This window comes from Protomyctophum bolini (genome assembly GCF_963924005.1).
Source record: "Protomyctophum bolini genome assembly, chromosome: 8".
Classification (NCBI taxonomy): Eukaryota; Metazoa; Chordata; class Actinopteri; order Myctophiformes; family Myctophidae; genus Protomyctophum; species Protomyctophum bolini.
The window spans coordinates 41,505,516-41,533,094 of NC_137869.1; the positions used below are offsets into that span (position 1 = coordinate 41,505,516).

General features: G+C 43.5%; 2 protein-coding genes across 2 annotated transcripts in view; one reads left to right on the forward strand and one right to left on the reverse strand.

Annotated features, from left to right (window-relative positions):
• The first annotated feature begins 1,742 nt into the window (after positions 1 to 1,742).
• On the forward strand, positions 1,743 to 7,714 carry LOC308319402 (angiopoietin-related protein 4-like). The gene is made up of 7 exons (XM_080769464.1): positions 1,743 to 2,331; positions 3,115 to 3,225; positions 3,923 to 3,977; positions 5,266 to 5,379; positions 5,611 to 5,706; positions 6,234 to 6,539; positions 7,213 to 7,714. The coding sequence occupies exons 1-7, from the start codon at positions 1,783 to 1,785 to the stop codon at positions 7,374 to 7,376; spliced, it is 1,395 nt and encodes a 464-aa protein (XP_080625590.1). The 5' UTR covers positions 1,743 to 1,782; the 3' UTR covers positions 7,377 to 7,714.
• A 2,264-nt stretch (positions 7,715 to 9,978) lies between these two features.
• The window catches only part of LOC308320049 (dipeptidyl peptidase 9-like), a 32,302-nt gene continuing 14,701 nt past the window's right edge, over positions 9,979 to 27,579 (reverse strand). The window contains exons 10-21 of the mRNA XM_080770352.1: positions 25,252 to 25,352; positions 24,092 to 24,269; positions 23,576 to 23,735; positions 22,565 to 22,644; positions 21,708 to 21,878; positions 17,182 to 17,320; positions 16,004 to 16,146; positions 14,737 to 14,883; positions 13,920 to 14,072; positions 12,698 to 12,840; positions 11,374 to 11,485; positions 9,979 to 10,766 (exon numbers count right to left, since the gene is read on the reverse strand). Coding sequence (XP_080626478.1) covers positions 10,674 to 10,766; positions 11,374 to 11,485; positions 12,698 to 12,840; positions 13,920 to 14,072; positions 14,737 to 14,883; positions 16,004 to 16,146; positions 17,182 to 17,320; positions 21,708 to 21,878; positions 22,565 to 22,644; positions 23,576 to 23,735; positions 24,092 to 24,269; positions 25,252 to 25,352 — 1,620 coding nt within the window. The 3' untranslated portion in view covers positions 9,979 to 10,673. The remainder of the gene's footprint in view (positions 10,767 to 11,373; positions 11,486 to 12,697; positions 12,841 to 13,919; positions 14,073 to 14,736; positions 14,884 to 16,003; positions 16,147 to 17,181; positions 17,321 to 21,707; positions 21,879 to 22,564; positions 22,645 to 23,575; positions 23,736 to 24,091; positions 24,270 to 25,251; positions 25,353 to 27,579) is intronic.

Consider the following 27,579-nt stretch of genomic DNA (forward strand, 5'->3'; position numbering starts at 1 on the left):
AACTGGCGTTCTTAATGCATTTTAGGGTATATGTCGTCATAGGTGAAAAGTTTAAAATAATTCCTAAGGAAGCCATTTTGACGATTCATCATCACAATGAAGTATACTGCTTGCCTTAAAGTGTAATGAATACAGGATTTGCTGTGTGTCTCTGTATAACTAAGTAAAAAGATTAAAAGAAATACCAGTATTCAAACTTTAACACTTTTACAAGATATTTTCTAAATAGATCTTCAAGCTCAGAGCAAGTCACGAAGCCTTGTGAGCTTACAGTATACAGGGTCAAAGTGGCCAAACAGATTTCTATGCAATATTACATGATTTTGCAGAGGACCCCCTAGAACCAACCCCTATAGGAGTCCCCAGACCACACTTTGAGAACCACTTATTATAACCTGAAGAATCAATCTCTCTGGATTATGTCACTGTTTTGTATTGTATGAGTCAAGGAAAGATTCAAAGATGTCTTTGTCACATTGCTCAAAAGTGTGCCATGAAATCTTGGTGTGAAGGACGTACTCCACCACAATGTGCTAACAAGTTTAATTAAGTACGGTAATTGCGACCGAAGGTCGAGTTAACTCGAATCGGAATCGCGGCATTTCCCGTCAGTTGGGTGTGTCGGGCACCATATATGGGGTGAGAGAGAGCACGTGACCTCACGTGACATCATCAGGGATGGAGATCCCCGATGTCATCAATATTGGCCAGCAACTACACTACTTCACGACAACATCTGACCTCAAAAGTTATTAGTGCAGCCGCGCCCGGCAGAAAACTAGACCCCCCCCATGCCAAAGCGCCAGCACTCGCCCAGCAGTCTGCTGTCACCAAGGCAGATATGTTGATCTGACCCCCCCATTCCAAAGCGTCATCGCGTGTAGTTAAATACACATTAATATTTAGTACCTTACTTGTCTTGTGTTCGAACTTACGTGACCATAGACTAGCATGCAATGCATGTAGGAACTTGCTTGACAACAGGAAATGTGGAGACATCTCCCACATTTCCTGTTGTTGTCAATTAAGTTTCTAAAATGATCATTTAACCAGTATAATACAGACAGCTGATTGCACCATTTTTACAAACAGACTGGTACATGTCTACATTTACAGTTGAGCTTATAGGACTAGATAGTACAATCCCTTAGATAATCAGAACTTGGCATCGAGTGGGATAAACAAATGCATTGTATTGTAGGCTATAGTCTTTCTGTGAGAAAGTAAATGGTGTTGTGCAGCATACTGCAGCCGAGGTGATTTTGAAATAGACTCTATAAAAGTAACATGACTTCTTAAATGGGACAAAAATCAATCATTTACATTTGCTTTTCATTTGGGAGTAAAAGTAAAAGTAATACTAGTGTTGGAGTTTCATTTTTACTTTTCCCCACCAGAATGAAAAGCAAAAGAAACTTGCAAGAGAGAGAGATATCAGGAAGAGACCTATATTGTCACAGTTCAACATTGCATGCCGAGCTGTGATATACTGTGATGTAGTGTGACCAAACAAAAACCCAGCACAGTTTGGAGCCAAACCACTCTGTGATCACTCTGTTTGCTCAGCGCACGCATGCATTGCATCATAGCAACTCCACTACCACCACCACCAGAGTGGGACACCCCCCCTTTTTCAACAGCGGCCACTCACAGCAGCTCTCTTCCCCCAGCAGCACGGGGACAAGCAGCCTATAAAAGCACCCACCACAGCCAGCCAAACCCAACTCAAACACAAAGCATCACCTCCCGACCGACACACACACACACAGCCAAACAGAGAGGATGATGCCTTCGCTCGTTGTACTCACGCTCACCGTGGTGATGCTGCAGGCTCGCGTGGGAAGCGGCTTCCCCGCAGTGAAGAGAGGAGCGCCGCCGGTGGCGGTGGGGTCGGCGTCGGCGGCGGCAGGAGGAGGAGGCAGGGAGAGGTTCGCGTCCCGGGACGACGTGAACGTGGTGGCCTACGGCATGCTGCAGCTGGGCCAGGGGCTGAGGGAGCACGTCGACAAGAGCAAGGCCCAGATGAGGGACTTCAACGCGCAGCTGCAGCTGCTCAACGGCACACTGGCCCGGCTAGTGAAGGGTGGTGCTGGCTCCCACCGGGTTGTGGGAGAGGTGGCGGTGGAGGTGGAGGTAGAGGCCCGGGAGCTGCAGGAGGAGGAGGAGAGGAGGAGGAGGGTGGAGGCCCTGGCCAGTGAGTCGAGGAGGGCCTCGGAGGAGGAGGCCAGAGCGGACAGAGAGGCCGTTCTCTCCAGGATGGACCGGCTGGAGGAGAGGATCAACCAGAGGGAGCGAGAGTCGGAGAGCAACGACAGCGGCTCCTTCATCCAGGTGAGGGTGGTTTGCGTTAACGAGTCTGTGTGGGTGCTGCTGCTGAAGTGACAGTTATGTTTGGAGTCAAGTGGCTCGGAAGTGGAGAGTCTATCGCCATATTCATCACCCGTTAAGACCTATAAGGCAGATTCCAACGAAAATCATTAGTTCTCACACTTTCAAGATCTTTGTTCAAAAATAGCTGATGCACAAGCTGCGTGGGAAATCAACCGATGCAGAAAAATCTAAAAAGGACACAGATGCCTTTCCCCGGTTTGAATGGGTTAAAATGTGGTTTGCTTTGCACTCCAAAGAACACAATGAAAATAAGCTCTCGTGCTTTTTGTTTGTTTTATCCTTTTGAGATAATGTACAATATTTGGTCACATACTGTGTGTGCATTTTTGTCAAAAACATCAATCAATCAATCAAACGTGAAGGAAAGGGTTGTTTTATATCCTCCAGCTACAGTGGATAGTTGACTCCAATCAATCATTCTATCAGACTGAATGCTAGAATGCAGAAGAATCTCAGTTCCTATACTGTACAGTAGGAAGACTTACTATACTGTAGCCATAAGCCAGAATTATCAATCAATCAATCAATCTTTATTTATATAGCACATTTTTCAGGCAGCGAGTGCAGTTCAAAGTGCTTTACACAAGAGCAGCCACACTGCACGGTGGTCGATCGAAGGGGGTGTATGGCACACACGCAGGCCACATCATGACGCAGTTCTAGGTTGATTTAAGTGACACTTTTTGCTCATGAGGTTTGGTGTGGTTTTTGTCTACTCTGCAGAGGATCCTGGAAGCTCAGAACAAACAGATCGATGATCTGGTGGAGAAGATCAGGCAGCAACAAGACAAGCTGGACAAGAACAACCTTCACCTGCAGACACTGCAGAGCAAGGTATGCAGGCATGCACACGAACACACACACACACACACACACACACACACACAGTTCTCATCCAGAGAAACGTAGCAATTGAGGGACACGGCAAAATCCTGAAAGAAACATTTCATCATCATTTATTTAACTCGCGACCATGATCCCACGGTTTGGAGCACAGATTCATAAAAGTATACAATCGAAAGTATACAATACATTAGACGATATACATATAGACATATCGGAAGGCTTTCCCTATTTGTACAGTGGAAGAACATTTTTCAGAAAAGCACCCAATTTATAGATTACTTTTAGTTTTTTCAGATTTTAGTAATGTCATTTAATTTAAACATAGAAGGGTGGGTAAAAAAATTAATTGGCAGGTATTTTTTGCCTGAAATTCATAATGCTAGTATTCTTACATTCCAACAAAACATGGTACTCGTCTCCAATTCTGGCTTCATTACATAGGTTACAAATCCTCTGACTTCTTTCCAGTCCTTTATATCTACAGATGACCTTTTGAATTCTTGTGTCGTTTAGCCTAAAGTTGCACATAGCCTGTCTATACTTACGGTTTTCACATAGAAGGGTTTTTTTTTTACGTATGTCTGTGACTCATTCAGCTGTGTTAGTGACTCATTAAACTACATGAACTGCTGGGGTTTGGATAGACTTGTACTAACCGTGTCGTGCTTGTGTTAATTGGTTTCAGGTGGCACAGACCGCGCTGAGGGAAGACATGATGGAGCACAACGAGCCACAGACAGGTGAGAGAACATGCCTTCAACAGGTCACCTTTAAAAAAAAAAACACCAAAAACATTAGCTGGTCAAACTAATATATACAAAAAAGAGAAAAAAGGGAGTGGGCCTAGTAAGTAGGTCAGAGAGGCTTGTTGTCGGCAGCAGCCCAAGAACGCGGGAGACTATCCCGCATTAAGAGGCTAGAGCCATGGGGGCCTCGGGTCAACCAAGTATAGGGTATTTAAAAGTCCACAACCTTTCCCCTAGTTTACCTCCAAGCCCCCCAGCTAAACACTGTTTTCTGGACGCTAAACATTTCCAGCTGGCCAGTGTTTGGACGTGTGTTAGTAGTAAAACATTTATTAGCAGCAGCAGCAGCAGCAGCAGCGGCGGTGCCACACGTGCTGTGTTTTGGCTACCACACAAACCCATTTCTATAGATGGATATTGGATACTCGTGCTCTCGGCTATCAAACAATGCAATGGTAAAAAGATGGAAAGTCACCAACAGAAATTGTGACGCATTGTGAGCTTGTAGATCGGCTATTTTTTCAAATGGCCCGAAATGTATATCGGGCTGGAGTCGTTAGTAGGCTACTGTAGGCTATACGTTTTGTAATAATAATCAAAATGTAAGTAACTAGTGACTTAAGTTGTCAAATAATTGTAATGGAGTAAAAGTACAATATTTGCCTCTGAAATGTAGTCGAGTAGAAGTAAAACTATTGGAAATACTTAAGTAAAGTAAAAAATACCTCAAAATGGTACTTGAGTAGAGTACTTAAGTCAATTTATTTCTGTCTGACTGTCTGTTGGCATTTCCCCCTACACCAAATCTCTCTTTGCCAAAAATAGCCTACGGTTTGCACTTTGCACCACCAGGAAAGGGATGCTATGGTACATTATGCTTAAAATAACAAAGATCTGGTGCTGGAAAACTATCTTATCATAGAAGGAGCAGTTTAGTCATTTACAAGCATTTCACAATGTCCCCTGTTATGTGAGGTCACATCGCTCCACACTGTAACAAAGACCTTTGCCCCGTGAGTTTACAATAAGTTAACTTGTTGGCAGAACGGATAAAAGCCAGCTCAAAGTTCAGTGAAAATTAGGACACAGGCCTTTTTTCCCCCTCCCTTTTAGCTGACTCCTACTACTGTACATGAACTGTAGACATGCTGCAGGGATTCCAACTCAAACAGACATTATTATCAGCAACACCAAGATAAAAGAGAATTATTTGGCGCTCGAACGGGAGACATTTGCCAAAACCGTTCTGACGTCTGTTTGTCTTTCTGTTTGGTCGTGCCAGGTTTGGCCCGAGACTGCCAGGAGTTGTTTGAGCAAGGGCAGCGAGCCAGTGGTGTGTACACCATCCAGCCACTCCACTCCCATCCCTTCCCCGTGCTCTGTGAAATGACTGCTGGTGAGTGTCTCTCTCTCTCTCTCTCTCTCTCTCCCCCCCCCCCCCCCCCACCCACACACACACACAGACCCTTTGTCTCAAAGCTAAGAATGTATTCTCCTCCATTATAACCGAGATCTTGCCAACTGTTGCCAACAGGATTCCATTCATGCATTGGACTTGGAATCTGAAGCCTAAAAAAATAAATAAATCTGACCTGGTCTTCTTGTTCCTCTCTTGTCTCCGTAACAGAAGGTGGCTGGACAGTCGTTCAGAAACGTCAGGATGGATCGCAGAACTTTAACCAGCTGTGGATCCAGTACCAGAAAGGCTTCGGCAGCCTGGATGGTGAGTCTTGTAATACATCCTAAAAAGCAGCGAGAGAAGTTCCTCTGATGGAAACGAATACTATACCGGAAAATATAGAGCTTGATCTATTTAATAAACATTGTTTTAACCCATTTAGGCAGGAACCCGTTTTGGTGTTACGTTATGCTTTAGCTATTTAAAAATAGCAGATCTACAAGCTCGTAGCGCGCCACCGAGTGGCGCGCTACGAGCTTGTAGGTCTGCTATTTTTGAAAATTCGTGGAAAATATTTATTTCAGAAATCTGGACGATTTAGGAGATTTTTTTTTTAATTTCGAGGTCAGGCCTGAATGGGTTAACACGATTTTTCAAAAATAGCAGATCTACAAGCTCGTAGCGTACGTGGCACTCTCTGTGCCATGCGATGAGCTTGTATATCTGCTATTTTTCAACAGTATAATACACCGGTTAATGTGGTTATAAACGCTAAAGTGACACTCAAACAAATCACCGTAACAGCACTTGCAAGTTGCCCTCCATTGACCGACCTCTTCTTCACCTTCCAGGCGAGTTCTGGCTGGGCCTGGAGCACATCCACTCGCTGTCCAGGCAGGGCCAGCACGTGCTGGAGGTGGAGCTCTCCGACTGGACGGGGCAGAAGCAGTCGGCCCAGTACCACTTCGACCTGGACGGGGCGGACCGGAACTACGCCCTCCACCTGCACGCCGACCCGTCGTCGTCCTCCTCGTCGTCCTCCTCCTCCTCGCCTCCCGGGTCTCTGGAGGCGGCCGGCGCCTCGGGCCGCCCGTTCTCCACGTCGGACCGGGACAACGACCTCAGCGACAACAGCAACTGTGCCAAGCTCCTCTCAGGTGAGAGCCTATAGCACTGCTTTAGGTTTAGGTTTATTTATTTAGCACGTAGTACAAAGAAAATAGACGATAACATATCAAAGAAACTAAAATACAATGCAAGGAAGGGAAGAAGCCCAGCTGGGCTTATTTGGAATCCTTTCCTGTATGGAAAAGAGGTCATTGGTTTAAACGGATTAAAAGTTCATGAAGAACTGCTATGTTTCCTAAAACAAAAAAAATCCCACATATAGCAGATCTATACTATTTTCATTGGTTCCAACACACAGACATGAAGGGTGTTCAATAGCACCGATTTATGAAGAAAAAAAAACTTCAAAAATAGAGTTCTCATTTATTTATTTTTGTTTTGTATTTATTATTGTCAATTCATTTCGTTTTAAGATTTTGTTTGTAAAAAAAAAAAATAGAGTTCCCCCGGACAGCAACAATATGGTGTTTTATGATATTTTTTTTGCATGTCACCGTTGTATGACGAAGTATGAAAATGAGTTTGATCCGATTACTAGATTTGTCCATAACTTTCTTTTCATTATTTCCACGACGATTTCTGAGAAGCTTCACTTTTAATCTCCATGAAAAGACTCGATTCTAACAGCTATACATTTTGAACTCTGAATCAAATTTGCTGGATGTTAAACATTGTCGAATGTTGTCGTTTGTTTTTTTGCAGGCGGCTGGTGGTTCAGCGGCTGCGGGGAGTCCAACCTGAACGGCAAGTATCCCAGAAGACACAACAACAAGCAGACCAGACAACAGCAGACCATGTTCTGGAAGACCATGACGGCGCGCCACAACCCCATCAGAAGCACCACGCTGAAGATCAAACACCTGTAACATTCACCACCCGAACGAGGAGAATAATGAACTGATGCACTCTACTACCGTCAAGAGGGTTTTTGTACAAGGAATCATATCGCTAGAACTGTGATATGCAAAAGATATCAGTGACCTAAGCTGAAACTGAAATGACCACTATTTATATGCTATGCTATATACATGTTCTCTCACTGTCTCAGTGGAATAATGCGGTCTTTACAAAACTGCTGTACCATAATTCCCTTTATAAGGGCTATGTAGCACTTCTGAATCATTTTGACATTGTTGTATGTTTATGTATTTTTGCCATCGTTTTGTATTACAATTTACAAGCTTTAAACTTATATTCAAACCAAGACTGTACAGTTGTTTTTATATATATATATATATATTCACCGACTTGAATGGCAAACAAAATAAAATCTTTGAGACACTACTTGCTGCATCGGTCCAAGCTTCAGTGGTGAAACAGCTCTCCCTAGTGGAGGTAGTCATGGTTGACGCTATCTATCCAACAGGGTTTTTCCAATTTAAGTGTTATTGGCGCCCGCTGGCCTAGCGGTCCAGGCACACATACCACATATGGGTTCTATGCAGCCTGACAGTGTGTCGCGGGCTCGAGTCCCCATCCTGACGACCTTTGCTGTGTGTCATTCCCAGTCTCTCTCCGTTTCCTGTCTATCTATACACTATGTCAATTAAGGCAGAAAAGCCCTTTAAAAAAAAGATACATTGAAAAACATTTTCTTTTCTTTTTCACAAAGGATTTATACTTAGGTGACGGACGGTCAACAAATATACAGTTATTTGTGGGGAGATAATTAAATAATAGGCCAACACACATAAATTGGCCTCTCTCTGTCTGGCCACTTAGCCTGGAAACCAGAGGAATATGCCAGAGAGCTAAATCATCAAATGCCTGAGTTGTTTTAGTCTGGTCGTGCCAGGCTATAGTGGTCAGTCAATTCCTAAGCAAGCTGATAGAGAAAATGTAATTAATCAAATGAATTTAACTCACATCATGGTGGCGTCAAGAGTGGCCGCCTGGGAATCTTAAAAGTTCCTGGTTCGATCGCCGGCTTCCCCTGCAGGGTCGAAAGGTCCCGGTGAACAGATTGGTGCCGTGCAGGTTTCCTTGCGTTACCGCCTATAAATGAACCAAAGTGTGCATACCACGCAGGTAAAGACAGCCCATAATGCAGACTGCGCCATGAATAAAACACTTTATATAAAATGTATTTAATTATATCGTTTTTGTATTTTTTTTTTAAAGTTTTTTTTATTAAGATAAGATTATAGAGACAGGACACTGAAGCCAGAGAGAATAGGGAGACAACGTGAGACATGATGATGGGAGTCGGATTCAAATTGGGGTCTTCTCGTCTCAGGAGAAAGCATGTGGTCCATGATGTCCAATGGCAGAGGGCGCCCCCATAAGAACACTTCATAATGCGAGCGTTGCTTTATCGTCACATTAAAAACAACACACTCCTTTGTTTGAGCAGGTCTGCAATGTCCTCTAGAAGGCACCATAGTCTGCCAGATGTTAGATATGACTTCGGGGGCCGGGCCATAATGAGCAAAAAACTAATATCACAATATTTCTGAAAAAATATCTCAACGATATTGTTAGTATGACCCCGACAGGTCAACTTGATGCAAGATTGGCAGGAAAAAAACAAAAAAACAAACAAAACGTTTAAATATTTCAGCACTTCAGATGCACATGAGATGAAAAGAGCACAGATACAACATTTATAGACCCGAGAAAACAATAACAAAAACGGATAAAAAATATTCTCTTCTTAATAATAAACACTTAAAATATTCGAGGCAGCACGCTTTTTTTTTTTCCTTCCCGAAACCATTTTGCAACAGTGATGGCACACACCGCGTGAAAAAGATAATATCGCTTGTCATCTTAACACAAATCAACTAACAGAGCAGGAGGAAGCAGAGAGTAACTATAAAGTGATTGCCTGTTCACATAATTCTCTTTTATGCATAAAAGTAGTAAGCAACTCATGACGCAACACGTGTCGTGATTTGAATGTGTTGAAGGCCATCCTCCATTTAACCAGGCACCGCCGCTATAGGGCTGGGAATCTTTCGGTGTCCCAACGATTCCGTTCCGATTCTTGGGGTCACGATTCGATTCAACTCGATTTTCAATCCAAAAAAACGAAAATTCAAGTGTTTTTTTTTTTGTCAGATTCAAAACTATTCTCTATTCAAAATGATTCTCGATTCAACACATAGGATTTCGTCGCAATCTACTCCAGCCAACTGAAGTGACTATGCTACAGTATAACTTGAAAATGACTCAAGAGTGAAGACATGATGTTTACTGTGATTAGGGCGAGCTCACATTTCATACCGCAAACACCACGTAGTGAAAACTCCTGTAACCGTAACCAGAAAAGAAAAAAAAAAATTATGAATCGATTTTGTATCGTTCATAACGGGAATGGTGATTATAATTTAAAAAAAATGGACACCCCTAACCGCCGCTGTGCATCGAGTCGGTTCACCAAAACACCACATGACATGAAAATCCAAATGTAAACAAACACCGTCACCCGGATCCTTGGGCAAGGCATTCCATTGTCTTTTAAAAAAAAAACGCACATTGTTTTCCGTTTGAACCGACTTGAGTCGAGTATCAGCAAGTCTCTAGTCGTGGTGAGCACAGCTGTCGTGGGTTTGGCATAGATTCAAATCACTCATTGTGCCAAACGGTGTGGAGTGTCAAGTGGAGCGACCCGGCGCGGGAGACACCAAAGACGGGGCAGGAGAAACCAAGACAGACAAACTGTATAGCCGTTGCCTCGTGGGGTTTAGGAGGCCCCCGGGGGAAGAAGGACGTTATGTCTCTTTAAGTGACCACGTCACCACTCAGGAGGCCATTTTGTGTACCGTTTACCTACCAATGGCGAGGTGTTGATACTGGCTATCTTGGCATATATCAAGGATCTTTTGGATGTGCTGCAGAAAGAAGGCGATGTTGCGGACGACGACGACGGTCGGAGAATTTCCGACATGGGTCTGGAATTTTCAGGGTTTTACAGACACAGCTTTCTGTCTGCATCCAACAGGACACGAGAGCTGTGTTGGACGGCTCGCGTGTTTGTCCACGATCACACACACACAGTACCTGATAGCAGCCAATGGGGACGAGACACGGACGACAGGGGACAGACAGGAGGAGGAGGTACACACAGGAAGGAGTGGAAGACATTAACGAGGACAGGAGGAGTGGACGAGGAGGAGGAGGAGAGCTTGCGTCTTGGTCGGTGTCGATCGAAGCGTCAGAAATCAGAGGTTCTGCTGCAGGAAGTGAAGGAGGGAGATCTCGTAGTGTTCGCCGGACTCTGGACAGCGGATGCTGTGTCTCTCGTTGGGGTAAATCTGGGGAAGGAGTTCAGGGGGATGCCGACAGTTTTATAGTCAAAGAATTGGGTTTACGGTTTTACTGTAGTTGGCCGTCTTCCACACACTGACACAGCCATGAAGCTCAATGGGCACCGCAGTCAGACAAATTAACAGTACAATACACATCCACTTGATGCCCTCAGCGTTATATTTATACCACCGTTGAAAACAATGGGTGCTTTAACTGCTTTTGATGACGTCTGACACTTTTAAGTGTCCCAGCCTCTTTAATTAATGTTATCACCTTCAGCTGTGTTCACAGGTCAAATGAGACCGGTCAGAACCCTGTCAGAGTGGACACACAGCTCCCTCTGCTGGTCTGGGATCATATCACAATCTGTCCAATGCGCCCAAGACACCGTTTCCCTATCCTACTACTGAATTTATTATTACGTATTAGTATTAGATGGTAAACAATGACAATGAAGACATTTATTAAAACATTACTTGATAAGCACTTGGTCAAGTGTTTTGCAGAATGATGAAACCTAACATACGAAACGTTTACATATATAGTAACATAATGTTACATGATGCTACCTTACATTACATTATGTTGCGATGTGTTATAAGTTAACATTACCTGCAGCTGGTAAGGCTTTCCGGCTCGTATCAGTTGTGAGACCAGGAAGTTGGTGTGGAAGAAGTGAACGTTCTCGTCCAGGAAACCATGGAGGATCAGCAATCTGTTAGGCCTGCATTGGAAGAAACAAAATGTTTCAGTCCAAGGTAAGTGGAACGATAGACCAGCATGTCTTCTACATACAATCTACACCAAGCCTCGATTCAACAACCACCACCACCACCACCACCAATACATGCTTAACAACTGGGACAATAGAGCGTCACAGTCCCTTTCATGACGACGAGAGCCCCGGAAGAGAATTCCCCGTTCATTTTCCCCATAGAGTTTGCAAAAAAAAGTATGTATTTAAAGACGTTTACGGCGTGGACAAAGACAACTTGGCTCATGACAAATCATGACAATAAACACAAATGTTTTGGGGCCGATCGAATAATTACTAGTAAGAAGAAAAACAAAACAAAAAGTGTACCCTGCCTTCTTTCTAATTATTTGATCAGCCCATAACATTGTGTTTATTTGTCACGAGCCGAGTTGGCTTTGTCCGCGGCGTAAACGCCTTTAAATAAATACTTTTTGAAAAGTTTATATGGAGGAAAATGAACGGGGGAATTATTTTCCGGGCCTCTCGTCGGGGGGACGGGGGGGGGACAGCGACGCTCTATACAAGCGTGCGTGTAGAGAACTACTGCCGGCATTTGTAGAATCAGCCTCAGGTCTTATAGGGCTATTTTTTTGGGTTGTCCTTGACATGAGAACGTTTGTTGAGAACCACTGTATTATTATAGTAACTATAGCCCTTACCTGTCGTGAGATACTGCGCCCTGGGTGCGTTTTCACATTCTTTTAATTCACTAATAAATTCATTATTAATTTGTTAAATTGGAAAAAGGGGCTTCGTTAAGACCAATGGGAGCAATTGGTGCAGGCAGTGAGGAGCTATACGGCAGTCACAGTGACACACAGACACACATTCATTCAGACTATTATTATAATGAATTGCATTTTTATAGCGCTTTTCCAAGTGCTCAAAGCGCTTTACAATGGTTCATTCATTCATACATTGGGAGGTGAAGCGGCGAACAGTCGACGCCAGCGTCCTCACTTCCCACATTCACACACCAATGGTGGCGAGCTCACACCAACCAACTCATTGGAGGCAATGTAGGGTTCAGTGTCTTGCCCAAGGACACTTCGACATGTGGACTGGAGGATGGAGGAGCCGGGATTCGAACCGCCGACCCAGGGATCATTTGGACGACCTGCTCTACCTCCTGAGCCACAGCCGCCCTCATATTCATTATAGTATGACGACGTAGCGTACTCGTTAGGCAGCTTGCGGACGTGCAGAGCCACAGAGCCGGCCTCGTAGCCCTCCTGGTTGTTCTCGGGCGTGTCCATGTAGCGCTCGGTGTAGCCCGTGTCGTACGCCATCCACAGGGTGACCGGAGCCCCCGCCACCGCCACCTGCAAACACACACGCCACTGATTATGAACACTTTATCAAAAAGATTGGAGTAGGCCTGTCACAATTACTACATAGTCACTATTATTCTTTTCATAATCGTCACACATACACACACACATTTACATGTACTGTATAAAATGATTGCATGTCAATAATGTCTGTGTATATTTAACTTATTTGTCATATATGTGCCATTAGCTATTACGAAGCCCAAAAGGCAAACAGACATTGAAGATGGAGTGCCACAATTTTTGTGTTTTTCATGTGCCTATGAGGTGACAGTACTTCATTAGACACCCTGGAGTCGTTTTTTATGTGCAATGATGTATTCCCTTACATATGAATACAAATGTAATCATTCAATCGCAATTATTTTAGTGGCAATTAATCGTCAACTTAAGTTTGACATCGTGACAAGATTGTTAACAGTACAGGTCGTATAGTCGAAGGTTATCTTAAAAGGAAAACATGCAACATGTTTCCATTGTACTCACTTCATCACTAATACTGTACCTGACCTTATAACACAACTGTCTTTAAACATGTAAAGTACCGAAATAAACTATTCATTCATTCAATACATGAAAAGTAATACATACTGTAACAGCAACATACGAACTCTAAAGCTTAACCACATGAACCCCGACCTCGCCTTCCTACTCTGGGGGGGGGGGGGGGGGGGGCAAACATTCGGTGAAAAGAGCCAATCTACGAGCTCACAACACGTCCTGGCACCGAGCGCCGTGAGCTGATATAAACTAAAACGTTCCTCAGTGGCGTGCACAGATAGACACTACTGCCCTTTTCCCTCTGGACAGAAATGTGCCCTTAAAAAAACGTTTTTATTTTTTTTACACTGTGAACCATGGTGACATTGATCAATTCTTGATTAAAAAAAAAAGGCTTCCAATATATTATTTATGCCCCAAAATCTATAAATCTCACACTATAACGCAGCCGGCCGGTTCCACGCGCTGCACGAGGTGCCCTTTTTTCACTTGAACACCTGCACCCTCTAAATGTCTGTGCACGCCACTGAGGTTCCTAAAACCAACTGCCGTGTTTGTTCCCTGCTGACCTTGAAGATGTCTGGTTTGTGGATGAGGCCCATCAGAGACAGGAAGCCGCCGTACGACCAGCCGTGGATGGCCACGCGACTCATGTCCACAAACTTATACTTGTCTGCCACGTACTGGAGCCCTTCCACCTGGTCGTCGACCTCCACCGTGCCCTGAAGATGAGATTTACGGTACAAAATAAAATTAGCACCGTGAACAGAAATAAGGTGCTGCAAGTGATATTCTTTTGGTTAACCCATTTTGACCCTGGGATCGATTCTATAAATGTCTTCTAAATCCTGACAGTTTTCTGAAAAAGCCATGTGTTTCTATGTGTCAGTCGTTCTTCGATTTTTCAAAAAATAGCAGACCTACAAGCTCGTAGCGCGCCACTCGGTGGCGCGCTATGAGCTTGTAGATCTGCTATTTTTCAATAGCTAAAGCATGACATGATGCTTACACCAAAAGAAGGTATGGTCAAAATTGTAATCACTATTATACTGATATACATTGGTAACAGGGGTCTTTGAGCTGGAGAGAAGGGTAAATGGTAAATGGTGTGTTTATATAGCGCCTTTATCCAAGGCGCTTTACATAGATTGTGCATTACATTCACCCATTCACACACACATTCATACACCGATGACAGAGGAAACCATGCAAGGCACCAACCGATAATCGGGAGAAGTTAGGGGTTCAGTGTCTTGCCCAAGGACACTTCGACATGTAGACAGGAGGAGCCGGATTCGAACCGCCGACCCATGGATCATTGGACGACCTGCTCTACCTCTTGAGCCACAGTCGCCCCAATGTGTACAGTACAGCCACCATCATTACCATTCTGTTCTTCACTGCTCCCTCAAACTTCAGTCCTCTCTGACAGGAGCCTCGCCCATCGATGACCAGCACCACGTAACCCAGAGCGGCCAGCGTGTTCAGACGAAGGTACTTCACCCCTTTATACGAGTTGTTCACCAACTGGACCTGGTACCAAACGAGAGCACAACATGCAACTACGGTTTAAACTACGGTAATTCACTCCTTTTACAGTATATGAGTTGTTCACCAACTGGACCTGGTACCAAACGAGAGCACAACATGCAACTACGATTTAAACTACGGTAATTCACTCCTTTTACAGTATACGAGTTGTTCACCAACTGGACCTCTTAGCAAACAGTGAAGTGAACAGTTAACGACTATCAATCTGGTTTTTTTGGACATTATAGGCGAATATCTTTAAACCATTTTTTTAAATATAAAACATTGCCGATCCACCCAATGCAGAGCAGTTGAGCTTGTTGATCCACTATTTGCGACATTTTTCACAATGCCATTCATGAAAAGGTATAAAATAGGTGGTTAATCAGACTAATCGATTTAGTCCCTTACTTAAATACATTGTGTTGGTGTTGATGTATTAAAACAACACAAGTGATCAAGAAACATAGTCATCGATTATTTGATTAATCAAAAGATGAATTAATAAAATAATCTCTAATAAAAAAAAATAGATAGTTGCAGCCTTTCAAACAGTTTCAGTTTCATAAAGTAATTTTTTCGACATTATCGGAACGTCACCACAGTCCAAAGACTTGGAGGTTGCAGTTAAAAATCTAAGAAAACCAAAAAGGTGTCTAAATAGTTTTCCTTTTTTAAAATACTTTTTATCCCACGATTTTGTAACCCATTTTTCACCCCTATGTCAATCATCTAATGTGACCCTGGGCTCTACACACCCTCCACCAACCTAGTCCCCATATATGGGGGACAAGGGGAGAGCAACGGACTTGAACTCATGCTTCCTTCATGCCAAGTTGCTCCTTTACACCTGACAGGGGGGAGTTTCCCTGGTAGGACGTAGCGCGTGGAAGGAACACGTTATTCCAACCAGTTCCTTTCCCCTCCATCAGGCGCCCCGGCTGGCCAGGGGGAGGCAGTTTAGAGACCAGGATTACTGCATGTTTTTTGTGACGGTACCTACTACCTATACCCTAGGGGACACGGGGAGAACATGCAAACTCCCCACAGTCTAAATAGTTTTCCCCGAGGGGGTTGTTGTTGTTGTTGTTGTGGAGAATGTGTCGGAGGACAGCAGGTTCACCTGAGGCCCGCCGTACACAAACAGGACCGTAGGATGCTTCCCGCCTGGCTGCAGGTTGTTGGGCTTGTACAACATGCCATAGATCTGGAACCCTGCCTTCCCTTTGAAGTCAAAGATCTCTGGAGGGCTGTCTGGCCCTGGTCCTGGGACGGACACACACACAATTTACAATTTAGGCATTTAGCAGACGCTCTTAATCCAGAGCGATTTACATTAAGCAAGAACAAAAAAGCATGGGAATACATCACATAAAAAGCATTTATCATGAAACATGTGTAAGCTAAGAACGTAACAGTGGAATATCTATATAATGAAACTATACATATAAACTATACATACATGCTATACTATACTATGCTATACATATGTACTATGACGTGCTATGACTACATACAATGCAATTATAGTGCCGTCTACATAACATGCTATAAAGTCTGTATCAAATGCTATCTAAGTCTACAGAAATGCTATCACACACGTAAGTGTGTTAATTTCGTTGATTAAAACTATGACGAAAAATGTTCGTCGACTACCTGTTTTTCCATTGACGAAAAGTAAACAAACAATAAATAAAAAATAGTTTTAAGAAAAGGAATAAACTCAAGTCATATCACGATAATACAATATCACGTCTTATCATGAGATGTACACTATGTTGTTATTATTCTGGTACACACACAAACCACTGGATAGGCCCCGTCACAATTATTACATAAATCGCCTAATGCTCATACATTTTCCAAAAAACATCATGACAGGTACGCTTATAGATCAGCTATTTCTGTTTATAAAAACAAAACAAAAAACAGTCAGTAATTAAGTAATGAATTAGTCAGTAATTTATTTGTACCGGTATATACTTTTCCCTGGGCACATTTTTATTAGGAAGCACAATTAATCTTCAACTTAAGCCATTTTGGGGCGGGAACCCCTTTTGGTGTTAGCATTATGTTATGCTTTAGCTATTGAAAAATAGCAGATCTACAAGCTCATAGCGCACCACTCGGTGGCGTGCTATGAGCTTGTAGATCTGCTATTTATTTATTTTAAATCGAAGAACCACTGACATGCAAACATGAAGAAAACTGTCAGGATGTATAGAAGACTTTTTTTTTTTTTTAGAATCTGATCTCAGGTCAGAGAATGGGTTCAATCTGTAGTGGTGACGGCCCCCTTACCACTGGACTCCATCAGGCTGCACCGGAGCTCGGGTTTCTTGTGCAGGGGGGGGAGGTCCTCGGAGCCAATCAGCTTGAAGACCTGCACCACGGGCGGGTCCTTCACGCTGCTGTAATGACTGATAAACATGTCAAAGTCCTGAGGAGGAGGAGGAGAGGAGGAGACATGGTGGTGAGAGAGGAACTAGCCTCGGAAACCCAGACGTTTTTATTTCCAGGGAGAAAAAAAAGTCTGGGTCTGAGTCCACTTCAATTCGGCATAGAGTAGCGCAAACATTGCTCACTCTCTGCTGATTTCTGATTGTCTGCACCTTTGTAAAATTGACATACACACGCACACATGTACACACACGCTCCTCTCTCTCTCTGTCGCTCTAAGTAATTAGTCTCATGTCGCGCAGCTGCGTATATATTCTCCCGGCGGATCCTGCCGGGAGCTGCCTATGCCATAAAAAGCATAGGTGAGTTCCAGGCTAGAGAGGAACTAACCAGGTCAAAGATACAGCTTGTACTGCTGTGGTTCTGCGCTGGGTCCTTTGAGAGGGTTCTAAGGGGGGGGTCCCACGGAAATGAGTTAGTGAATTTGTTATAACTAGCACGTGAATAAAAGGATTTAGCTGTCTTAGCTATCCCTTCTAGTGTCTATCACTTCTGTGGTTATCTTTCAAATTTGATAAAATTTCACTCCTTTTGCGACCAGATCTTATTTTAATGATGATCAAGCCGTCGTTTTGTATACTCGGCACCTAAATAAAAGGCTCTAAATGTCCGTGCTGCTCCAGTCTCTTCTCCTTATGCAACTTTCCTGGGGGGGTTTTATGTGGGTAATAATTATGTGGTTTTTTTTTTTGATATTTGAGTATTTTATTAAGTGTCAGTGATGTCATGGACACTGGGGCTCACTACTTCCTGGACTACATGTTGTCTCGGTGAAACAGCCCCTCCCCCCTATCCACAAGGAGGAACAATGCACCAAAGCATTATGGGAATTGTAGCCCAGGAAGGAAGTGAGCCCGGTGTCCATGACATCATGGACGCTTTGAAATACTAAAATATCTATAAAGAAAACACATTACCCACATAAAAAACCAACAGGAAAGTGTATCTTGTCTCCCAAACATCATTAAAATAAAAAATCTGGTTGCAAAAGGGGTTGAAATGTCCCTTTAACTGTTAACCCTAGTAGTTACAGCGGCTAAAAGTTCAACATGCAGTTTAAAGTCAACCCAGACAAACGGCTGCGGTCTGGCCGACACAGACATACAAAATTAATACCGACTGGCGGCTTACTGCATGAACACACAAACAGAGCTAGGTGGAGTTATGTTCACAATACAGTTACAGTACAGCTACAAACAACACGACAAAAGCACAACTCGTCATCATGTGTGAATATATATACACACACTATATAAACCTAGAAGTTCACTAGTTTCCAGAACGCTGAATAAGCAGGCAAAAAGTGCAGTAAAAGTGCAGGTGTACAGTGGAGGCTGTCTAACCTGCAGCCAACCCCATCCATAATAATACCCAATCCCGCCGCATTCTCCCCCATGGCATACAGTCCTGCTCTGACCTACATAAGGCTGAAACTACACAAATACCAGCTGGAACAAAACATTGTGTAACTTTTACTTGGAGCTGTTGTGTCGTTTTGAGAATTACATTTAGTTTTATCTGATATCTTGAGGCCCTTTTCTGGGCCTTTGACAGTTGCAGTAGAGAGAGAGAGAGACAGGAAGTCAAACTATAGGGACTCCGTGTCAGGCATTAAGTTAGAGCCAGTACAGAATGTACCCCCCCAGTTCCAACTTGGCTATCGCGGTGCCCCATTTAAAAAAACAAGCACCACAGTGAATAAAATAAAACCTTGACCAAAAGTCTTTTGCGGTAAAGTTGATAACATGCATACATATACTAGGGCATTCACTTCTAGTCATTTTTACTAGTTGCCTAGTCGACTAGTTGTTTAACTACAAAATAAAAATAAAAAAAAATATTTTTTTTGGAAATAAATATTTGTACATTTAAAACTGTGTACATATAACTATAATCTACCTGATCTTGAGGCCTACAAAATCGGGGGAAAAATAATAATATATATATATATATATATATATTTTTTTTTATCAACTAGTCAACTAGTACCAACAAGGTCGACTAGTGGATTTACAAGTTGCTTAATGCCCTAACATACACCATTAAAACTCCTTCAGCGCCACCTGGTGGTCACCAGTTTAGGATCTGAGTGCCAATTCTCCCATTATAAAGAAAGAAAGAATTTGTAATTATATTATTATATGTAAATTTGTAATGTGCATGTCCCAAGGGAAGACGTCTTTACGCCCGTGGCATCCATTACTTAATGGGCAATTAGACGTCTTGACGTTTTTTGGCTACTAAACAGTTTTAATGGACCTTTTGCTAACCCCCATGCACCCACTTGCCAGACAACGGTCTGGCAAGCTGTGCTTCTCAGCCATTGATATATGCATGTTAAATGACGGGATTTCAAAGGTAATAGAGCATGCACATCCACTCTAGCCCAGGTGCTGGACAAAATGGCAGTACAAGAGAAAGAAATAGTCTGCATTCTCCGCAAAACACTCTAAGGAATAACTCCTTACAGACCACGCCTTTCAAAATGTCTTCTAAATCTAGTCAACCAGGCTTGCAGTAGGCTATGCAGTGGAAAAAATGTGCATGACATGTTAGAGCGAGAAACAACATCGAACTCAATCAACTTCAACGCCAACAGGAGTCGTTATGTAATGCACGGTAAGACTATACGGTGATTAGTATTATTGCCATCACCTGGGTGTGTCCGTTGTGTAACTTCATTAAGCTGTGTTATGTGTACAACAACACAACCATGCAAAATAACATCGACAGTAATGAGGTGATGGAAGCTTGCCAGAGCATAATATTATTAGCAAAACAGTTGCTAAACTATTTGGGCATTGGACCATCGCTTTTGAGGTGGGGTTTAGCAAAGGGTCCATTCTATTCTATTCAATAGACAGATAGTTTAAATGACATGAAGTCAGCCCAAGCAGGGGCATTCGTAAAATAATTATTTAGAAGTACTGTACGTATGTCACATACGTACTTCTAAATAATTATTTAGAAGTACAGAGTCACTGTATTCTAAATAATTATTTAGAAGTACGTATGTGTCTGCATCCATAAAACAAATACCTGTAAACCCATAATCATGTATTGTTCATAATATTTTTTTACAGCATGGCTCTGCAGTAGTCTAGCAGTCTATAAAAAGGTTCTGTCTTGTCCGTTTGTGTTTGAACACATTAGGGTTAAAGAGTCAACAGGGCCATGTTCTGGCTGAAACCTTGCTCTAATTTATAGTCGTACCGTCACAGATATGTGACAGATGGCACATGGAGTCTAACAGCCACAACGGAACCACGTGGTTCCCAAGGGCTAGCATGAGATCCACATGATTTGATCTTTGTTTTTAATCCAAAACGCCAGCCTTCTTATATCATGAATTACAATATGGATATAATCAACATATTGCCTAACCTGTGACAGATCATTCATTTACTGTACACATCACGCAGTGTGGCGTACATCAGTGGTTCTCAAACTGTGGACCACAAGGGTATTGCAAGTGCCCCCCCCCCCCCCCCCCAAAACACTAAACAATTTTCATATGATTTTTATCCCACGATTTTGCAACCCATTTTTTCACCCAGTGTCCTGGGTGCTACACTTCCACTGCCAACCTGGGGGGAGGGGGCACGGACTGGCCTCATGCCTCCTTCTATGCATGAGGAGTCCAAGCTGCTTATTTTCATCCGACAGGAGAGTTTCCCCGGCCGGACGTAGCGCGTGGAAGGAACGCGTCATTCCGACCAGTTCCTTTCCCCTCCATCAGGCGCCCCGGGCTGGCCAGAATTATAAGATACAATATAAAAATAACACTATATAAAAAACATCCAGCTCAAGTGGAGTTAGGAGGTTTTTGTCGAAGCACATTGTCACATTGTCAGGTAGTTCATCTGGCTCATGTCACGTGTGTTGATTATGAAAAGAGAAGGGAACACCGCACACTCAAATGCTCCAAAGGATACATTTATTGACGACGTTTCGAGCCAAGGCTCTTCATCTGGTCAAAACTCGGACCAGATGAAGAGCCTTGGCTCGGAAACGTCGTCAATAAACTTATCTTTTGGAGCATTCGAGTGTGCGGGTAGTTTTCCTTCTCTTTTCATACGTTACTTTTTTGAACCCAGCACCTTCACGAAGTGATGTGCGGTATTTTACCATAGTTTCTTCATGTGTGTTGTGTGTTGTTGATTACCTGGCTCACGGAGACGCAGTGGGAGAAGCCGGGCTTGGTGAGCCTGACGATCTCATGTGTGTGTTGATTACCTGATTGATCTCATGTGTGTGTTGATTTACCTGGCTCACGGAGACGCAGTGGGAGAAGCCGGGCTTGGTGAGCCTGACGATCTCATGTGTGTGTTGATTACCTGATTGATCTCATGTGTGTGTTGATTTACCTGGCTCACGGAGACGCAGTGGGAGAAGCCGGGCTTGGTGAGCCTGACGATCTCCCCCGGGGAGCTGTAGCTCACCACGTACAGGTGGTGCTCCAGGGGCGTGTCCTTGGTGCCCTGGAAGTACACCAGCTCCGCCCTCTCGTCCACCCAGATGCGCGGCGTGGTCGAGCGCTGAGGAGACACGAGACAAAAAGACTTACGTCGTTCATTCAATATAAGCCATATGTTAGAGGTCACTGTAATAATAGCAGTGGGTTCTGTGTCCACCGAGAAGGCATTTTGAGCCGAGGAGCGTTGTGTGTACGCCATGTCCATAGCGCTCACATGCAGCGTGTATTCACACCGTTCAACCATTGCTGCCAGGAGGATTAAAACCTTTTCATGTTGAACTTACTTTTGCCGTTAGGATAAGTACAGAAAGGTTTCACAGATACTGGTAAAAAATGGATATTATACCATGGGAATAGACATTTTGTAAAGGTTCTGAATGAAAGGTGAACACTGTCATTATTCTATCACTAATGATGTCATTACTGTATCTTTTTGTTTTGTCCTTTGTTTATCATCCGTTTTGTTTCATATTTTATTTTCTATGTAATTCTTTATTTTATTTAGTTTGTTTTATTGTGCCGATGTGTGATTATCATGAACCCTGTAACCGTGAACGAAACAGACTAAGACATTCTGAAACTACTCAAAGAGGGTTCCCTTACTCTCCTGGAACCGTTATATCACGAAAGTTAATGATAGAAATGTAACAAATGACCTGTAACAATTACGAAATGTGCTGTGATGCCCGACATGACCCACCTGTGCACCGAAAAAATAAAATAAAATAAAAGTTTCAAAAACGTTACCTTTGCACCGTGATTGGCCAGGACCTCCCACTCTCCCATGGTGAGTGTCAGCTCCTCTTTGATTGGACACTTGAAGTCATCTGATGAGAAGACAAGCAGTCATTTATTTGTATCATACGCATCTCTTTGATCAATCGGAGCGTCGCATCCCTTCAGGCGATGGGACGGTAGCTCTGCTATACACACACAGCGCCCATGCACGACGCATGGAGTTTGTTTGTTTACAAGTCAGACCTCTGCCAGTTTACTGCCATGTGGCTTATTTTAGGGCTGCGAAACTTTAGGTGTCCCACGATTCGATTCGATTCCGATTCTTGGGGTGACGATTCGATTCAAAAACGATCTTTTCGATTTTTCCGATTCTCGATTCAAAAAAGATTTTTTTCGATTCTAAAGCAGTTATTTCTACCCTATAATGTTTTCAGATACATATTTTTTTTAGCGTGATGATTACGTTTAAAAACAAGTTGATACTGTCTGGATGCCATCTTGAATTGGATAAAAAAAACGGAGCAGTCCTGTAAATCAATGCTTAAAATAATAACAGAAAAAAAGTCTACGTACAAATACATGCTCTCGCTGCGCAACATGCTTTCACAGAGAAGACACGACGGCTTCCATGGAATAACATTCCAAATAACTGAAAAATAGCAGATCTACAAGCTCATAGCGCGCCACCGAGTGGCGCGCTACGAGCTTGTAGGTCTGCTATTTTTGAAAAAAACGTAAAAAAAATACCTGCAGATCATTGAATATATATTTCAGAGTGAACATTTTTAACTAAAATATTGGCTTGGGTCCCTGGAACTACATATTTTCAGATGGGGGGGGGCTCCGTGGCCCAATAGAGATAATTCTGGGGGTCCTTGACATGAAAAAGGTTGAGCACCACTGACATAGAAGAATTCTTTTTTTAGGATTTAGAAGCCTTTTTATTAATAGACCTCAGTCCAAAATGGATTCAAGCGTTTTCAGCATTGTGTGTGTTGTGTGTGTATTGCGTTGCGTTACCTTCGGTGTGTGTGTACGCGGGGGTCCAGGTGTGGCTGCCTTGTTGCAACTGGGAGGTGACTTTATACAGGTGGCTGAAACCAGTCTTGGACTCGTTCACGTGGATGAAGGTGAACTCGTCTTCACTGGTTTGTACGAACGTGTGGAAGATGTCATGAACCTGCAGGACGTTTGGAAATGTGGAGAAACACTAGTTACGCTCCATTTGGGTCTCCTTCTCGCTTTAGCCAGTCTTTACATTTAATAATAATGAATTGCATTTTATATACGCTTTTCCAAGTGCTCAAAGCGCTTTACAATGGTCCATTCATTCATTCATTGGGAGGTGAAGCGGCTGTTTCTTCTTTTTCCATTTCCAAAATGTCATGACAGTGACAGTCATGAAAAATCGTTTATTAATCATAATCGAGGCAAATGTTCAATCATAAGCTATTGATTTGAAGCCCCCCCCCCCCCCACACACACACACACACACACACACACACACATACACACAGAGCGTGTAAGTTGACTCACGTTGATCCAGATGTCGGAGGTCTCCTCGTAGACGATGTAGGGCTGGACGCCCTGGGGCAGAGCCTCCAGACGAGACGCTCTGCTGGCCTCGTCCTCACCCACGGGGACGAAGAGCGCCGCGGGCAGCAGGACGGTCTGCAGACGCTGCTGGGGTCTGTCCATCAGCGTGGCCCAGGCACTGGGGACATGGAGACAGGGGACAGGTCAGAACAGGAGGACATGGAGACAGGGGACAGGTCAGAACAGGAGGACATGGAGACAGGGGACACGTCAGAACAGGAGGACATGGAGACAGGTCAGAACAGGAGGACATGGAGACGGGGGACAGGTCAGGACAGGAGGACATGGAGACAGGGGACAGGTCAGGACAGGAGGACATGGAGACAGGGGACAGGTCAGGACAGGAGGACATGGAGACAGGGGACAGGTCAGGACAGGAGGACATGGAGACAGGGGACACGGAGACAGGGGACAGGTCAGGACACGGAGACAGGGGACACGTCAGGACAGGAGGACATGGAGACAGGGGACAGGTCAGGACACGGAGACAGGGGACAGGTCAGGACAGGAGGACATGGAGACAGGGGACAGGTCAGGACACGGAGACAGGGGACACGTCAGGACAGGAGGACATGGAGACAGGGGACAGGTCAGGACACGGAGACAGGGGACAGGTCAGGACAGGAGGACATGGAGACAGGGGACAGGTCAGGACAGGAGGACATGGAGACAGGGGACAGGTCAGGACAGGAGGACATGGAGACAGGGGACACGTCAGGACAGGAGGACATGGAGACAGGGGACAGGTCAGGACAGGAGGACATGGAGACAGGGGACACGTCAGGACAGGAGGACATGGAGACGGGGGACACGTCAGAACAGGAGGACATGGAGACAGCAGACACGTCAGAACAGGAGAACTGTCCAGTTATATTAACCCATTAAATACAGCAAGACTGTGTCACAATTTTGAACAACTTTAACCATTATTTTATACTATTAAAAAAATAGCAGATCTACAAGCACATGTAGACACCTTTTTTACATCACATTTTTTTGAAAAATCTTGAAGGAAAAAGTTGTTTGACACCATTTTACCGCCTATGACGACCTGCCCAAAATAGGGAGGCCAGGTTGAAGGGGGGTTAAGAGAGACTCACTATTTCCCGTCTTGTGTCCACCCAGCTCTGGAGATGTACTCTGTCCCAGGGAACAGGGTGGTGAAGGGGGCGAGCAGCTCCTTGTCCTGAGTGCTCACAATCTAGAGGGAGGAAAACGACAGAGCGACACAACAGGTTTCAAACTATAAGGCTGCAGCTTACTGTAGCCCCCCACCCTGTGGTGGAGCTCTCTCTCACAATGATATCCCACTCTGGATTCTGTTAAGGCCGTCTTGAAAAGACTACCCATTCTCTCAGGCATATGGCAACTAGTTTTGTCATTTGGTTTGTTTGTAAGTTTTTTTCCTTTCTATATATCACTCATTCTTGAGATGAGGGACAAAAGTGGAAAAAACATGTCCCACACATAAGAGCCTTATTTTATGTAAAAAATAAATTAATTCATAAAAATAAAAGCACTTGCAAAGTTAAGTGTAATACAGTTGTGTATTATTATGCCCTTAATTTCATTATAATTGTTTTCATATTCCATCTGAATTAGTTAAAAGCAGGCCCTGTACCCAAAAAGGCCTGTATTTAGCCTGTCCCCAGCAAGTGGCCACAATTTCAAACTGCCAAAAAAGTGTCTAATACTGTCACAATCACATAAATATACATACTAAATTAAAGTAGATTGTCAACAACATAGCAAATAATATACACAGTTAATTTTAATTCATATTTTCTATTAAATATCTCATATCAAATGTTCGTCCCACGTCTCCGTCAACTCCGTCAGGTTTTTTTAAAAGTCTTAAATTAATCAGAAAATATTGTCGACAGATTTAGCCTGAAGACTCCTTTTCCAAGTCCCATTTATATTTGTTGCAACAGTGGAGTACCTGGTCTGACAAGCATTCAATTGTTTGATATTTTAAACAAACAATGTTGATAACAATGTGGTCACAGCTTTTACATGTCAACTCCGTCAGGACATTATTATGATCTTTGTTAAGAATTCAAAAATAATGTTTATTATTTTAGTTTAGGGGTTAGGTTTAGCTAACAAAATTAAGCAAAAACAAAATGGCTACATTGTACTAAAGAGGGTTAAGATGAAAACAAATGCCATTTTGTCAACTCCGTCAGACGTCAACTCCGTCAGATTTTGTGTCTGACGGAGTTGACGTGTATCTGACGGAGTTGACAAAAGTGTTCCTAAAACAATAAAATTATTGTTTTTGAATAATGGGCAGTATTCTAATTTGGCACACAGTTAGAGCATGCCTTAAGGAACATTTTTGGCTATGGGGCCATCACAGATTTGTCTCGTGGTGACCATGGCAGCCATATTACAAAAGAGCCGCCACCTGATGTTATTTTACAATAACTCAAGTTCTACACCACCTAGGATCTTGATTCTGGTGACTAAGACCTCATTTTCAAGGATGAGGGATACAGTGGTACAATTTAGACTTTCCCTGTGACCATGGCAGCCATTTTTCAAAATGGCCGCCACCTGCTGTTATTTTACAATAACTCAAGTTCTACACCACCTAGGATCTTGATTCTGGTGACTAATCATACATTTTCAAGGATGTGGGGTACATTGGTAATATTTAGATTTGTCCTGTGACCATAGCAGCCATTTTTTTTTCAAAATGGCCGCCACCTGCTGTTATTTTACAATAACTCAAGTTTTAGACCACCTAGGATCTTGATTTTGGCGACTAATCATACATTTTAAAAGATGAGAAATACAGTGGTACTATTTAGATTTGTCCTGTGACCATGGCAGCCATTGTTTTTCAAAATGACCACCAACCTGCTGTTATTTTACCAATAACTCAAGTTTTAGACCACCAAGGATCTTGATTCTGGCGACTAATCATTACATTTTCAAGGATGATCTTTCTCTGGGAGAGGTAAGGGCTTATTTCAGGTGCAGGTTGAGTTTCTACTGACAGGACATTAAAAGGAGGTGGGCTTTCTGGCCTTTGACTTGCCCCATTGGTACAGATGCACAGTTTGACTTCACTGGCCACTGCAGGGAACTGTGGGGGAGAAACTTTGGTCTCTTGACACCCCGATTAGGTTCAGGGTTTTTTTTGGTGGAGACTTGCCTTTCATGACATCTTTGCTGCAGCAGTTGATCTCCTTATTGCCAGTGGTGGCAGTGGGTCTCTGGGGCATTGTATCTTGGTGGCCTCCTGCCAGTGTTTCTCCATCCTTCTCCTGAGCTCTGTGTTCTGGGGCTCTGTTATAGTCAACTTACATTGTCTTGGCTGGAGATTGCTTTCCTGCAGGGTCCAGCCCAGTCTTGTGCAGATGGCTGCTGGCCCACCTGGAGGCCCCAACCTCACTTGTTCGGTTGGTGTGATTAGGTGG